Source organism: Aspergillus chevalieri, chromosome 7 (assembly GCF_016861735.1).
Source record: "Aspergillus chevalieri M1 DNA, chromosome 7, nearly complete sequence".
Lineage (NCBI taxonomy): Eukaryota > Fungi > Ascomycota > Eurotiomycetes > Eurotiales > Aspergillaceae > Aspergillus > Aspergillus chevalieri.
Genome location: NC_057368.1, coordinates 1712941 through 1729752, shown reverse-complemented (window position 1 = coordinate 1729752; position 16812 = coordinate 1712941). Strand labels below are relative to the sequence as shown.

Here is a 16812-nt window from a genome sequence, read left to right as displayed (position 1 = left end):
GGATAAGGGAGGATCCCCGAATAATCAACCCAGGACCTTGTGCCACGAGTGCTATATTATTTGGCAGTATAGACGACGCAGTCGAAAGGGAAAGGAGGGGTAAATCAAGTATTCAGCGGGGGGACGATTTCTGTTGAAGATAGAGGGAAAGGACCAGGAAAGTGAGAGGTTGGAAGCTGTCCTGCGGCGGGATTGTTATTTTTTTGTCGCACCCGAAACAACCAACAGAAGAGCTAACCACCAGCGCCCAAACCACGACGCCAGGTAAAACAATGACCGAAAAGAGTTATTTGCGTCTGGATTATTTGTCCGGACCAGTTACAGGCTTGCAAAATGTATCCCTAACAGAAAAGAGAAATTGGTCCCTTTATCGACGGTGTTTTTCTACGGTCGTCGTTTGTGGCTGCCCAAGCATCAAATTAGACAAAGACATACCCACTATTATTTTATATTTTTAGTAGACACTCGTCACTTTGGCGCACTAGATGGCAGATAAAGTAGCTTTCGCGCACTATCCCCTTTCGCTCCTGCTCTTGACCCTAGTCCCTCCATATGTAGACTACTCTGAACCCGTTTGCCTGACGCTACCATATGATTGCATCACAATCGTAGTGCCACTAGGATAATAATCAATCACTCAATGATATCCCGATGAAAGTGAGCCCGACTGTTGGAGCATCGACTATCCGATCCACGAGTGACGCCGAAGGAAGAAAAACAAAAAGTTCGTGTTGCAAGTATGTTATTTACACATGTAGAAATGGAAACATCAAGATGGCCATTTACCAGGACTCCTGGCCGGGCTTGCGCGCCTAAGATGCGATGTTAGTATGCAAGAATGAAGTGGCCATAAAGCCATCTCAGGCATAATCAGAGAACTTACCGGAGCAGCGTGTGCGCCTCCAAGCTCCTTCTCCAAGCCATCAGGAAATGTCCGGGGGACACTAGGCTTGTCTGGGTAGAACTGGGCTACAACGGCACTCAAACCGAAGACAGCTGCGACGAAGCATCCGATCTGGAACAGACCCTTGCGGGGGGTGACGTGGGTGTACTCCTCGGGACTGAAAATACCAAGGATTTCGTTCTCCTCGTGAACGGGTTCGCCAAAGTTCCGACGCTCCTGCTGATCCCACCAGCCGCCATAGGGATCTCTGAATTGACGCTTCACACGGGGAGGGTTCTGGTAGTTGCCATTCTGAAAGGGTGGAAGCACCGGAGCCGTCAATTGACCTGATACCAGCAGAACACTATCGCCGGAATAACACCTCATACCTGCAAAGGGTCATCGAGCTCAGCAGAAGCACTGAGGCTCCGGCCTTGCGAAAAAGGAGCGCGGGGGACAGTCGTGCGGGCAGCCAGCTGGGGCAGGCGCCGGGTCAAGATTCGCTGAGACAGCATCTTTTTTTCCTCACACGTTAGTATTGATACTTCAATCAGACACTCAGGCGACACCGTAAATGACACAAGGACTTACCGTTCTGCCAAAATGAAGTACTGGCAGTGCGAAAGGGAGTATATCTGAGAGCAAAAGAAAAGAAATGGCCCATCGGCCAGTGATGAAGTCGGAATTGCAACCATGACGGCTGCTTATCTAACATCGACACCTCGGGCACCATTACAGACGCGCTTACATACACGTCTCCTCGTCACGTATGAAAAAAAAAAGACCACTTTTCACGCCCATCTCTCTATTGCTGCATGACTGTGTTTATTTCCTTGCCAGCCACGCTATTGAGCCGATAACTATGCCAAACTTTGTGTGGCATATCTACTTACTCACAGCTATCCGTTGATGTCAAAATTTTCCAATCCGATTGCGTCCTCATTCGGAAAATTGGGGTCAGCTGTCAAGAGGGCCCCTTTCATCTGTGGTTAACGAGACATGCAAAACGGCACCGCGAATGGCACCTCCCACCAAGATGATCGTGTGACTTCCCTATCAGACCCCAACACCCACGAACAACCTCCGTCCGCCGATTTTACCAATCCTGCGACCCGCGATTCGATCCCTTCCGAGCTCCAAAATGATCCAGTCCCAACGACCGAGCCCGAGGGGCCTCCATCGAAGAAGCGGAAACTTGGCGGGCCCCGACGCTCCCTTTCCCGAGCACCGTCGCCTCCCTGGAAGAAAGCTGGCGCAGATGGACCGACGTCGTTCATCGAAAATGGAAGGCGCAAATCTTCCCGAGTCAATTCGAGTCGTTCCGATATGCAACCTCCGTCCGATAAGAAACCCGCGCAGGAGGTTCAAAAACAGGTTACGAACAAGAATGGTGTTGGGGGAGCAAGGACGGCCACGTCCTCGCCGTCGCAGCTGGAGAGGGCTGGGAAATCCCGCGGGGGCAAGGCTTCAGCAAACGGATCGCCAATGACTTCGGGTATAACAAGGGGGGCAAATGGTCGAAATAAACGCGTCTCACAATCTCCATTACCGAAGCAAGTGCATTCACGGACAAGGTCACGGAGCTCTGGAGTTCACGGGCCTCTCAGCGAGAGCGTCAACGGCTCCAGTCCGAATGCGAGTCGGTCCCGCCAGTCTCCGTCAACGCCTAACGGGTTGGACGATATCGAAAAAGGCCTTTACGGTGATCAGGATCAAGTTGATGAAAGTGGACAGCGAGTTCCGAGATTACGGATCAAAGTCAAGAAACCTTCCCTTAGCGCGCAGCATCCGTCCCATGTTTTATTACCGCGAAAATACGGATCGTTTCGGGAATGGCTCGAGAGCGACGACGCGAAATTCAAAGACGACGGGATTCTTACGCCTGCAGAAGCTGCAGGGGAGGCTGAGAAGCGGCGTCGGATACAGGAGGCTGCGAAACCTGGTGGTCTTTTGAGTGAAGAGGTTTGCTCCGCATATCTTCCAGAAGCGCAAGAGGAGCCTCCACCGCAGTACTCCCATCAAGATCACCTCGTCGCACATGCATTGTATTTCAAGAAACTCCTCGACCAGGAACACCGGCGGCATCGACACACAGCAAAACTTTTCGCACAGTGGTGTGCAGATGCATGGAGGAAGCGAAACAAGGACCCGGAAGACATACTTCGAGAGCGGCAGGAGGAGATGCGCGGTAAACGCAAGCAACTGGCCAAGGATCTGCAGAAAATGTTCGACCTTGCCCGAGCAGAAGTGGATCGGATGCGTTTGGCACGTTGGGAGGAAGAGCGGAAGGTCGAAGACCAACAAGCTCTAGATCGTGCCATCAAACAATCTACGATGCTCTTTGAAAAGAGGCGACAAGAGATCCTTGGTGAGACAGGAAGCGACGTGCCCGGTTCAAGTGAAGGCGAAGAAGCCGAAACAGATGATTCATCCGATGACAATGCGGATGATGAAAGCAACATGTCGTCCGATTCAGATTCGGAAGAGAGCGCTGGTGGAATCGACGATGATGAGGACTTAACAGCAGAAGAACTCCGGCTGAAATACGCGAATCTCCCACAAAATCGGGCGTCCGTAAACTCTGCAGAGACCACTTCGCCAGACGATGAAGGTACTCTCGTTGACCTTGAGTCATCAGCGGAGCAGGTGGAACTGGATGAAGTTGATCCCATGCTCATTGATGATAGCGACGCATCAACCGATATGGATGACGATATGGGGGATAGTGATGGAGGCGGGGAGTCCGAGGATGCCGGTTCTGAAGAGGAGGAAGTTGATGAAGGTCCAGGGTTACTGGGATTTTTCTCTTCGAAGGACAGGGAAGTTGATAATAATGGCGGAGATGATGATAACGTTGATGTTCATGGTGATGACAGCGGAGTAGTTCCTAATTATGAGGAAGATGATGACGAGGACGAGGAAGACGAAGAAGAGCCCGAAGATGCTGATGAAGTCTTTCTCGTTCCCAATAACGCTCCTGCAGAACCAGAAGCTATTTTCCAAGATGTCATCCCACATGATTCTCCTGACGATACACCACTACCTCCCCCTTTTACTACTCTCGAACCAGCCAAAGAATCTAAACCTGAATCCGATACTGTACCAGTACCAGAATCCGAACAAACATCAAAATCAGGTCCGGTGCCGGACACAGAACCAGAACAAGATCAAGAATTCCCGGAGACTGAAATGCCCGATGTGGCCGTGCCCGCTGATAATGAGACACCTCTTGAACCTGATTCACATCTTCCTACAGAAATGGAGGTGGACCATGATAATAAACACCCTGAAGCTCGACAACCAAGCGGAGAAGAGGTTTCTAGTCAAGCATCTCCAGGTACATTGGCCACGAAGCCATCTGATCCCGAGTCATTCTCATCCTACGAAGCTCCTCCCGAGCAGAAAGAGGAAATTGAGGAAGTCGAGAAGTCCGTGCAAGTGACGGGCGGCAATGGCACAACGACGCCTGGGATGAAGACACCCATCCCACAGTTGATACGGGGCAGTCTACGTGAATACCAACACTTCGGCCTAGACTGGCTGGCGGGGCTATACTCCAACCACATCAACGGCATTCTGGCAGACGAAATGGGTCTGGGTAAGACGATCCAGACAATTGCGCTGCTGGCGCACCTGGCAGTGGAGAACGAGGTCTGGGGCCCGCACTTGGTCGTCGTCCCGACCAGTGTCATCTTGAACTGGGAGATGGAGTTCAAAAAGTGGTGTCCAGGTTTCAAGATTATGACCTACTATGGCAATCAAGATGAGCGGCGACAGAAGCGGAGAGGCTGGATGGACGATACGAGCTGGAACGTTCTGATCACCTCGTACCAGCTGGTCTTGCAGGACCAGCAGGTGCTCAAGCGGCGGAATTGGCACTACATGATTCTTGACGAGGCGCATAACATCAAGAACTTCCGCTCCCAGCGGTGGCAAGCGTTGCTTACGTTCCGGACACGAGCGCGTCTTCTCCTGACGGGTACGCCATTGCAGAACAACTTGACCGAGCTGTGGTCTCTGCTCTTCTTCCTAATGCCAAATGACAGCGGCGATGGCACGGGTATCGAAGGTTTTGCGGACCTGAGGAACTTTTCTGAATGGTTCCGGCGGCCTGTCGAGCAGATCCTCGAGCACGGCCGGGAGACGATGGACGATGAAGCCAAACGGGTCGTCACTAAGCTCCACACCGTGCTACGGCCGTACATTTTGCGACGGCTCAAGGCCGATGTGGAGAAGCAGATGCCGGGCAAATATGAACATGTCGTCTACTGTCGACTGTCGAAGCGGCAACGGTTTCTCTACGATGGGTTCATGTCGCGCGCGCAGACCAAAGAGACACTGGCATCCGGGAATTACTTGTCTATCATCAACTGTTTGATGCAGCTACGCAAGGTCTGTAACCATCCGGATCTGTTCGAGACGAGACAGATTTCGACGTCCTTTGCTATGCCCAGGTCGATTGCTACGGAGTACCTGATCAAAGAGTCACTCGTACGACGCCGTTTGCTCTACGAGCATCCTCTTGACAAGCTCGATCTCGATTTTCTCAACCTAGTCCCCATCTCGCGGGAAAATATCTCCCGCCGACTGGCGGATGACAGCACCCGGTTGATGGCCTACGCTCCGTTCAGCACGCTGCGAGAACGACAATACAATCGGACTAACTGGGAAATGGAGTTCAACGGTTCCACCGCACTGTCTACGCTGGAGTCGTTGGAGAACGACTGCCGAAAGGCGCGGATGGCCGAGTTAGAACGGTGTCTGTACTTCGAGTCAAATCGCCACGGCCGCCGTCCAGTGTACGGAAACAGTCTTATCGAGTTCCTCACGGCCGACAGCAAAGACCGACCAACCTCTAACGGCCCGCTGCGGAAGCAGTCCCTTGCGGATTGGCTGTCCAATCGATCCTCTGTGCTCGCCTCCATGATTCTGTCTATTGAGGAACGGTCGCAGATGATGGAGGGCTACGTGCAACGCTTTGCCTGCGTCACACCCGCTGCCATAGCAGCCGGCGTCACCGATGCTGCTCTTACGCCAATTGAAAGCCGATCCCTGACTAAAGCTGAGCGGCTGCCGCCGTATGACCCCTTCCACGAAGCGCAGATGCGCCTGTCTATCGCTTTCCCCGACAAGCGTCTGTTGCAGTACGACTGCGGCAAACTCCAGCGACTCGACAAGCTGCTTCGCGACCTGAAGGCGGGTGGCCATCGGGCTTTGATCTTCACCCAAATGACCAAGATGCTGGATATCCTGGAACAGTTCCTCAACATTCACGGACACCGTTATCTCCGTCTGGATGGCACAACCAAGGTCGAGCAGCGCCAGATCCTAACCGATCGGTTCAATAACGACAATCGTATTCTGGCGTTCATCCTGTCTAGTCGGTCTGGTGGATTGGGTATCAACCTGACGGGCGCGGATACAGTCATCTTCTACGATTTGGACTGGAACCCGGCAATGGACAAGCAGTGTCAGGACCGATGCCACCGTATCGGACAAACGCGCGACGTGCACATCTACCGGTTTGTGTCTGAATACACGATCGAGTCAAATATCCTCCGCAAAGCAAACCAGAAGCGGATGCTGGACGACGTCGTGATCCAGGAGGGAGAGTTCAACACGGACTATATGACCAAACTAGACCCGCACGAGATGTTTGGCCAGGATGACGCGCTTGACGGTCATCAGGACGAAGCGACAGCAGCCATGGACCGAGTGTTGGAAACTCGAGTAAGTGGCGGGCCATCACGGGGATTCGAGCACGTCGAGGACAAGGAGGATATCGACGCGGCCAAGAACGCACAGAAAGAACTGGAGCATGCAGACGAGGGCGATTTCGAGGAGCACAACGTGCCTGGACGACGCCCAGGGCAGACATCGCCACTGGGCACGGCGGGTCCGGAACAGGACGGAACAACACCTGGGGCCCAGCTTCTGACCACACCGCAAGTGCATGGACCGGACGATGAGGCCGGTGTGGACTGGCAACCGGGTGACGTTGACGAGTATCTGATCCGATTCATGCAGTGGAACATGAAGGATGAGCCACTTGTTTTGCCTGCAGACAAGAGTAAGAAAAAGTCCAAGAAGGGCAAGGAGCATCGTCTCAAACGACGCCGTTGAACAACGTGCATACCAGAGACCACTCGGACAACGGCCGTTCTTCGTTCAATCATGAGTTTGTTTCTGTCCTGGTGGGGAGTCATGCAAGATTTATTGGCTTGATTGGTTCTGAGTCTGTCGGATGGATTCCGGGTGCTCATTCTTGTTTGGAAAGAGAAGGGAACTTATGTACTCTGTATGTGATAGTGATTGTATACCGGAGTCTTGCGTGTGTTTGTCTTGTATGGGCTGAGCAAGCATATTGGTGTTTTCTATTTGTATTTTTTGTGATATCCAAGCCGCATCTGGCATGAATGAATGGCATGATGGATAGACGACCACTCAGGCACGTCTAAGTGTTGACTTCTCTTCTCATTTCTTCACTTCTTGTATGTGTTGTTAGCTTAGCCACTTAGCCAAACCTACCACACTCCAACACCACTTTTTTGAAACAATCAATCGAAACCTAATATTATGCATTTCTCTCTTCCGGGTGATATGTACCTGTCCTCGTCTAGAATGACAAGAATAGCACTCCGGAGTAGAAAATCAGATCCTGTGCGAACAAAGTACATCGTTGCATCCCAGTGGACCGTCGTAACCATAACCATAATCATATTGACAGGGTTAGCCGTTGTGCGGTGGAGGTCCCAACAAGGGCAAGTTTGTTAAAGTCCTCCCCTGGCTGACCTGAAACGATGGCACGGAAACGACGAGAATATTTTTGACCCATCATCCGCGTGCTGGATCACGGCTGTTGGCGGGGTCATGGTGTGTTTTGTGTTCTACAAGCCAATTGGCATGTGCTTGTGAGTGTAGATAGATCGAGCGTAGTATACAGAGTAGAGGAAAGTGTTATGTTGAATAGAGTACAGATAACTACGGAGGATCGTTCATGTAGTTAGTCATCGTGCATAATGTTCAGGCATAATTCTGTAAAGTATTTTGTATCTAGCCAGCCAGCTAGCCCAGTCCACAAGCACAATGACATAACTAATGTAAGATTACAAAAACAGATGGAGCGGAGGCAATAATGGTGCAATCAAGCAAAGTTAAATCTCCAACAGCTGTACTACTCCATACCCGGGCAAAAAAGATCACCGCGGATCAATGATTCTCTAGTCACGGGGCCTTCGACCGATTCGGTAACCAGCGCGGCGTCTTAGTCAGAACTACACGTGCAGCACTAGTGTTGTATAGAACGAACGGAGTATGTACGGAGTACAGCTTTCGATGACAACCGTAAAAGGGAAAAGGCGTTGATCCGTCAACTGTAATTTTATTTAGGTTTCCTGTGCTCTGTGTACTTAACCACCTGATTTGATTTTGTATCATTATCGTTGACTACTGCTTCAGGGATGCAGGAAGGAGTTTGCCCTATCCGGGATCATGAAACAAACTGTTTCTGTCACGGTATGGGTTTCGTTTCGTGTTCTACCAAATCCTATAGGAGTGACTGCGCAGTGCTCGTCATAGTATCCTGTACAGGAAATGTCAGAGACGAAAATTCTATCTGAATTACAAATGTGCATGGATGTCTGTGTGTATGTACTCCGGCTCTATGGGCCAGGATCAATCCGTAGCTAGTCATGCCGACAAATGTCTGGACTCATGTCAAAAACCCAATCGTCTAGAATGGTATAAACGCACCAGCCATTCTCGATCAGCTCAGGATCAGTTTCTGTCAAGAAGGTAGAGGGGGGCAAGGACATGACTCGTACGGAGAGACATGGTGGGCTCTATTCTGGGCACAGATCAAGTCCGTTCATTTCCCGTGGAGAAATGACAGTCAAGCGACAGGCAGTCAGGAGAGAGGCTCTTTCTACAAATAGATGTTAAGCTCTCGTAATTTGAGATACTGATTGCAATCGTCATAGAAACCTGATCACCTAGCGTACAGATAAGAGGTGGGTGATGAATTGGGGCAAGATGACAATCTTCATACACCCGATGTGCAGGAACAACTGCATGTCGTTGTGCTACGCTGCACTACTCCCCATTCAGACCTTCAACCGGAACAAGCAACATCATCAAACAAACGTTACCATCATCCCCAAACTCAGAGGAGTTGCAAAAAGGAGGACACATGGTGGACGGAGGCCTGGTAGGGCATCGGAATCTTCGCCATATTTGGTATAGCAACCGGGCAACAAACTATGGTTCGTTCTGGTCTGGGTCCAGTCCCAGTATGGAATCTATACCGATTCTGGAATATGGACAGAGCACCGAATAGTTACCCATGCACCCATGTGCTGGATTAAGTAAAACCGTTGACGATCCCATTTATACAGGGTAGCAAACGTGATTCCTCCCAAAGGGTCTTCCATTCCTTCTGCCTGATCCAAATGAACAAATGCCTCATGTATGGCAGAGGGCCTCGGTGCCGAACACAAAGGAATGTTAACTGCCGATGGCTACAACTACTGACATGTATCTGATTAATTGATTAATCGCTGACGCAAAACGTGCCACTATCTTGGAATCCCTGTGTATAATAGAAATTGATATCAATCTCATCATGATATCCTGACTGGCGCCAAAAAGAACTGTCATCACAGACTCGAATGACTCGGTTCGCCAGCGGGCGAATCAGGGAGGGATCTCAGCGTGGCCCTTGCGGATCTTAGGACTTACTTTCCCTCTTTTCTTTTTGTACTATGGATTGCAAGTGTAGCTGATCACCCGAGGACTATTGTACGGAGAAAACGGAGATATGTATGTATGTAGTTAGTACAGGGATAACAGGGGCTAGTAATGCTAGAGTAACGATGTTGTTATTATTACCTTGCTTTAGTTCTGACTCTTTGTCTCTCAAATCTTGCATATCCAATTTACCCTGTAATTTCCTCTCGATATGTTATCAGACATCTTGTGAAGAAATGTGCTCAACCTCCGTGAGGACCCGGGGAGATCCCCTAGGTTCGACCCACTAGTTTCCGGATATGGCTAGCTCTCCCGGTGAATCCGGTTCGCTCCCTCAGTAGCCCTAAAATGGATTTAAAAAAAAAAAAGAACGGGTCTGTATTAATTACATACAGTATTACAAGAGAGTCACAATTTCCGTCCAATAATGAAAGCGGAAGGGGCAAAATCGTGGTCCACTATCGAAAGAAGGTTTATCTGCGGGTTATTGCTTGTATTATATCTCCTCATCACGGACCAATTACACCTTGGCCTGATCAGCTTGGTTTCCACATTTCCTTTCTAGGACCAGTTCTTGCTTAGTGAGTTTGCTCTTCAGGTAGAGAAATCTCTCGGCCGGACCAATTCTGGACAGGTTACTGCGGAGGTGGTATCACCGCGTGCTCAGGGTTGCATTCTGCAGTTGTTGAAGAATAACCTCTTGATTTGTTATTGTCGATTTTTGCCAGGCAAATCAATTGATGATCGATCTATATGAGCTCATGCTCAATTTAATATCTCATAAAAAGAAAGCAATGTCCATCGCGCAGCTCTCCCGTAATTAATGATCCATACCAAAATGCTATGACCGGAGAACCTGATCTTCCACTACGGATGACTAGCAGTAGCTAATTCCGAAGCCTTACCCAATCAAGACACGCTAAAATGACCTATCCTCCCAAAACCGGTATTGGTCAACTCAACGGCCGCAAGTTGGAGTCTGGTTGCATTTACCCTGCTGAGTTCGGATCATCGTCTGGCAATCTGGAGTTGGAGAAGGGCCCTTTTTGGCAGGAAATCTGGAAGCCGTCAAAACTAAATAGATTAAATGATGGTTTAATTAAACAAAGCATCGGGGATCTCTCTCATTTTTTATTCAGTTTTTGCCTCCTCCCGGACGATGTGCAGTGATGAACGAGTCAGTTCAATTAATCTGATTCAGTATGTACAGGGGATTACGATGCTGTCTAGGATGGTCGATAATAAGTACGATATGATAGAGGTACGGAGTTGATGCTATAGATAGAGCAGTAACCAGGGATTATGCAATGACATTGGACCGGCAGTTACATACCCCATGTTGAACCGGGCTTGAATCCTCGCAGGTGACATTTAGAGTCAATTATCCGTACATAACCACAGCGCACCCTGTACGGAGGTGGGTTTTTGGTACCATGTGCTGTCAGAAAAAGCAGGTGACTGGTCGAACTGATAGATAGAGATTAATTAAAAAAGCGTATTAACAATAGAAAGAAGAGAATTTGTGAAGAGTTCTCTATGGAAGCATGGGTTACATGGATGAGGAAACAATGGAAACATGGTTCAAGGTCGAAGAGGAGACGAGAATTTCCCCTTGACTATTGACGGAATGGATGAATAACGGCAGCCAACTCTATGTAATACCCGACTTTTCATACATAGCTACAGAGTACTACTCCTATTGTATAGAATCCTGTCTACTCTGTACATCCTCGAAATGATACGTCGATCATGATGCTCTACTCCCTACTCCGTACAATGTTATAGATAGATAATTGCGATGCTCGAGATGAATGATGGAAATCATGTCAATCTTCCATGTCACATGATATTTGATCAAATCTGAGTATTCATACTTGCATAGTCCTCTTTCATTTTCGAGGATCTGCCTGGCAATGGTTCAGAGCAATGCTACTAAGTACTCGGAGAACACATAGATGGAAACAGGCTTTCCTCTCCGAGGCCATGGATAAGCGGCTTGACAGGACCCGAGACAATGGACTGTGCCAGAACTGAACGCCTCCATCGCCTGCCGTTTTGTGGTTGGCTCTCCGGGGTTCCAGATATCCACTTTTCCCCTCTCAGACCAACCAATTAAGCATAGACTCTCTCGGAGCCTTACCGTTGTCGGCAACGGTCTCCGTGGTATGATTACCGTTACCGTATCAGACTATCCCTATTGTGGACAATCTCCATCCAAGGGCAAATCTTCCTCTCCATACTACGGAGTACTCACACACTAGGTAACTATGTTACGGAGGCAGTTAGTCTAGGAGCAATTTAGTCTGTCCAGTGTCAATCCTTCTTTCTTTTTTAATTTAACGGGGGGAGGCAAAGTGGATAAGCTCAGCACTTACTGGTTCAGCCAGGGCCAGGACCACCACCGAGAGAGCGAGAGGAAGAGAGAGTTAATATCATTCCCTGGGCACGTCCACGGTTGATCGACCTCTTGTTTTCCCTCCCCCGACTTGCCCCATCCATCATCACGCACGAGGCTCTCTAGCGTGGTCCTGTCTGTTCTGGGTCGGGTCGTTATCTCCATCTAATTAGTGCATTGGTACATATAGATCTGTCTTCGCTCTTTCTGACTCTTCCCCCATCTTCATCGGTCTTTCTCTTTAACTTCCTTTTCTCTCACGGACCAGGTCTTCCTGACTTGTATTCATCGTTCTTAAAACCCTCAAGGGAGCTTTTTTGATTTGTTTTCTTTCCCCAACATTGACCTGTCCGCATCGCGAGAAATGAAAAATTCAATTCCTTCAGACGTTTGGGAGAAGAAGAGGGCATTGATTGCCAAGCTCTATAAGGATGAAGAATGGCCACTCAAGCAGGTCATCAAGCAGATTCGTTCGGAGGACTTCAATCCTAGGTACGAATCATTTACATACATTTAACAAACTGCTTCCAAGCTAACCCGCCCAGCGAAACCCAGTTGCGAAGCAGGTTGAAGAAATGGCGGGTGACCAAACCCTCTCGTCAGACTCGCAAGAAGTCGCACGATGGTCAGCAGGAAGCTACGGGGGAGGAAAGTGACCTGGATGATGCTTCGACCAAGGACCGCACCTCGACTGCCTCTCCCATCACACAAAGATCTTCGCAGCCGGCTGCGAAGAACCCTTCGACATCAAAGGTGGACTGGCACGTGGTGTCTCTCGAGGAGCAAGATTTCTCCAGTTCTTGGATTCCAGGTAACCCTCACCACCGGGATCTCTCCAACAGTCCCTCCATCATGAACCAATTTCCCAATGTGGTTCCTAGCACCAGTTCCTACGACCCCTCGCAACCTTCTACTCCCGTGGATGGCGTTTTGCTCAATCCGTCTGTCACTATGGCTCCGCCTTACTCCAGTCCGACCTACACAATGGCACCCGATGTGTGCTTGCCAGCATCCTCTGCGCCAACAACCTCTCTTGCATCGGTACCATGGTCCGTTCCTCCGTGGTTCTCAATTCCTATCGATCCCATGTCTTCTCAGCATCACTCGGTTCCTTTCTACACTGCTGCACCATCCGTCGGCTCTTCGGTAGCTGGCTCTCCGGACCCGTCTGGTCGTATCTACTCGCCTCAGCCCATGCAATATCATGGGATGTTGCCGCATGGTGGCATGCCGGAATTCATGGGAGATTCGAAACAATGGCGGCGTGCCATGTCCCTTCAATGCAATAGCCCAGGGGTTATGGCCGGTGGCATCAACACTGGTGCACGAGACGATGCACGAAAATATATGGAGAGGAAGGCGTCTATGCCAGCAAAGACATCTTCGCAAGCCTACGACATGGGCAATCCGTCGTCGCAATTCTTTCTTGGTGGGCAGCATCCGATGATGTGCGCACCTCTCTACCCATATCCGGATCATGAGTCTCTTGTGCACAAGCCCCCAGGCATTGGATTTTAATTTCTAATCTCCGTTTTTCTTTTGTCTTTTCCTTTGTCTTTGTCTTCCAGTTATTGATACCTCAAACGGTTGGATCATCTCTTACCTTGTTTTTATTTTTATATGCCTTGCGTCTATGCATGATGGTCCTGTACTGTTTCGAATTGTGTCTATCTGTCTATCTATATCTGTGTTTCGGTGGCATGTGAAGCGGTTGGTTGCATTTCATTTCCTTTGTTGTGAATATGCTTGAAAAAGGCGAATACCCAACAGGAACGGGGTCCTTGGCGTATGGGAAGAAAAACGCTTGATCATTTATTGAATATTGTATATATGTATCATGTCTGAACTATATCCATGGAGCAAGCAGGAGTTCGGGATGTTACTACCGCGTTTAGCTACTACTATTACTACTACAGTCACTACTACTGCAAATAATGTATTGGCATGGTTTCACGTGGCGAGAATCATTCCCCTAGACTGACAAGAAACAACCCTCCAAAAACAAACCCTGTCTTTTCTGTCACAAAGTTGCCGTACTTCACCATTGTCACGCAACAACTCTAAATGGTGACCGAAAACGTCCCAGCCCCGAGATAGTTGATATATGATGTATGATCTACAGCCTCAACCATGCGAGAAAAACCGTTCAAATACAAAAGCGAAAAGTAAAAGTCAAAAACCAGCCATCGCTTTATCAAATTAATCACAATATGCCAAAGGGACACAAAACTCTCCCGGAGCCTTATCCGAAAACAGACCTCGGCTGATTACCCGTTTTGACGATACAGTAACGCGGGGATGGCTCTACTGGGCAGTTCGTCCATTGCGCATCTTGATCTTCGTCTTAGTATTTCATCCTTCCCATTCCCCATCTCTTGTCTCCAGTTCTGACATATTTTTTTGGGCTCGGTGTTATTGCGGGTTTTCTTCTCGGAACTATTTCCCAAGTGAAGTTGACCGCCAACGTGGTGTCTCAATTTTAGGTGCGCCGTTATCAGTCTTAATCTGAGGATCTTAATCGGAAATTCCGAGATGCGAGCTATTCAGCTTCGGGAATATGTCAAGGTAAGGAACCCGTGTCTTTATTTTGGTCTTTTGCCTTTTTTTTTTTTTTCAATAGTTCCAATTGTGCTCTATTTTCGCGCCCAATAGCTAATCATGAAACCGGTTTAAACAATAGGGTCCTCTTGACCTCACCGTAACCAACCTTTCCACGCCCTCCCCATCTCCCGATCACTACCTAATCGAAATCCACTCCGCGGGCACCAATTTCTTCGACTTGCTCCAGATCCAGGGCAAGTATCAACACCAGCCACCCTTCCCATGGATCGGAGGCGCTGAGTTTGCCGGCACCATCCTTGCCGTCCCAACGGCGACAACCGTGAGCCAGCAGCGTCGCTTCAATGTTGGTGATCGCGTCTTCGGAGCGACCCAGGGCGCCTATGCTACTCACATCCTAGCGCCGGAGCAGGCTCTCCTGCCCGTGCCGGCGGGGTGGAGCTTTGAGGACGCCGCTGGGCTGTTTGTCACGGCGCCGACGTCATATGGGGGTCTGGTGCACCGGGCGAATGTCCAGGCGGGTGATTGGGTGCTTGTGCATGCGGCTGCTGGGGGCGTGGGATTGGCTGCAGTGCAGATTGCTAAGGGGAAGGGGGCGACTGTGATTGCGACGGCGGGAACGGAGCGCAAGAGGCAGATTGCGAGGGACTTCGGGGCGGACTATATCATTGACTACCGGGAGAAGAATTGGCCTGAGGAGGTAAAGAAGTTGTGTGCGGCGAATCGGAGTGGGAATGGGAAGGCTGGGGTGGATATCGTCTATGACCCGGTCGGTATGATTGAGGCGAGTCTTAAGTGTGTGGCGTGGAATGCGCGTCTGTTGGTGATTGGTTTTGCTGCGGGGAAGATTGAGAAGGTCGCGCTGAACCGGGTGTTGCTGAAGAATGTCAGCTTGGTTGGTGTGCATTGGGGACAGTATGCCAAATTCGAGCCGCAGACGGTTGAACATGTTTGGCAGGGGATCTTTGACCTGGTGGCCCGCGGTCAGTTCAAGGGGACTGCATTCAAGGACGAGAGCTTTGTCGGCTTAGAGAGTGTTCCCCGGGCTTTGCAGGCTCTAGGTGGAAGAGGAACTTGGGGCAAGGTGGTGGTGAAGGTCATCGACGATGAAGCCAAGAGCAAGCTGTAATATATATATATTCGAGCTATCTTTTTTGATACACAGGAGATCTAATACATTATATGTATTCAACAAGGTATGTAGGTGCGCAAGGAGTCATGCTCTCGTAGAAAATACAAAAGCGCGAGCAAACGCATGAACTATGAAGGCCCTGTATTTCTCTTGCAACTCGGTACCAAGTACCATCGAAAACACGCAATTGCTCGCATGATCCCATCGCAATCCCAGCTCCAGTCAGCGACAGACACAAGACGTGACTGTTTCGACCGTCCTTGCGAGAAGAGTCCGTGTTGGTGTCCTGGTTCCAGGGTCTACCCGAGGGAAGAATGGAGATGGACAGGGACAGCTGGATTGCGGAGTTGCTTGTATCGTATCACTTATATCGCTTGTGCATTATCATTATATGCACTTTCTGTCCCCGACTGGTTGAGTGGTTTGATTCGAATCGTAGAAATTCATCAACCATCACCGTCCTGGAAACTGAGACCTCTCAAACAATTATGATTGATCAGTTATCATTGTATGCGTGGGTGTTGGATGAAATTGACAAGAACCGGCAGAAATTGCGATGATTTTGTTTGTCTCGCTTATTTGCTTAGTCATTATAATTATCTTATCAGCACGTGCTGTCATTGAGCTACATTGTAACGTAAGTCACATGCGAGTGGCCACCACATGCGAGTGGCCACCCCACCAATTTTTACTCCACCTTTTACAACTCCCTATCTTCAACCACCCACCATGCCACCAATACGATCTGAATCGCTTCGAAAATCGGCTGAACAAGAAGGCAGGGTCGAACTTGCTATACAAGCCCTTAAAAAACGCGAAATTCGTACTATCACGGAAGCAGCGCGTCAATTCGATGTACCCCGTACCACGCTCCGCAACCGCGTCAGTGGCCGTGGTTATCGCACAGCTACACGCGCTAACAGCCATAAATTGACCCAGAACGAAGAGGATTCGCTTAAGCAGTGGATATTGAGCCTTGATGCACGCGGTGCAGCACCCCGGCATGATATGGTGCGTGAAATGGCCAATATTCTCCTCTCTAAGCGCGGAGATACCCAACCACAGTTGGTCGGCGTCAATTGGGTCTACCACTTTGTG

At 49.6% G+C, this 16812-nt stretch overlaps 4 protein-coding genes across 4 annotated transcripts; 3 read left to right on the top strand and 1 right to left on the bottom strand.

Annotated features, from left to right (window-relative positions):
• Window positions 1-782: 782 nt before the first annotated feature.
• Window positions 783-1398, bottom strand: ACHE_70584S (uncharacterized protein; the record flags this gene model as incomplete). Its single annotated transcript, XM_043282933.1, has 3 exons — window positions 783-812; window positions 884-1195; window positions 1273-1398. The coding sequence occupies 3 exons, from the start codon at window positions 1396-1398 to the stop codon at window positions 783-785; spliced, it is 468 nt and encodes a 155-aa protein (XP_043140263.1).
• A 484-nt stretch (window positions 1399-1882) lies between these two features.
• On the top strand, window positions 1883-7006 carry swr1 (putative SNF2 family helicase/ATPase (Swr1); the record flags this gene model as incomplete). Its single annotated transcript, XM_043282932.1, has 1 exon — window positions 1883-7006. One exon carries the CDS (start codon window positions 1883-1885, stop codon window positions 7004-7006), a length of 5124 nt encoding a protein of 1707 aa, XP_043140262.1.
• Window positions 7007-12387: 5381 nt separating this feature from the next.
• On the top strand, window positions 12388-13541 carry ACHE_70582A (uncharacterized protein; the record flags this gene model as incomplete). Its single annotated transcript, XM_043282931.1, has 2 exons — window positions 12388-12515; window positions 12569-13541. 2 exons carry the CDS (start codon window positions 12388-12390, stop codon window positions 13539-13541), a joined length of 1101 nt encoding a protein of 366 aa, XP_043140261.1.
• Window positions 13542-14555: 1014 nt separating this feature from the next.
• On the top strand, window positions 14556-15711 carry ACHE_70581A (NADPH:quinone oxidoreductase family protein; the record flags this gene model as incomplete). The annotated part of the gene is made up of 2 exons (XM_043282929.1): window positions 14556-14588; window positions 14704-15711. The coding sequence occupies 2 exons, from the start codon at window positions 14556-14558 to the stop codon at window positions 15709-15711; spliced, it is 1041 nt and encodes a 346-aa protein (XP_043140260.1).
• Window positions 15712-16812: the final 1101 nt, after the last annotated feature.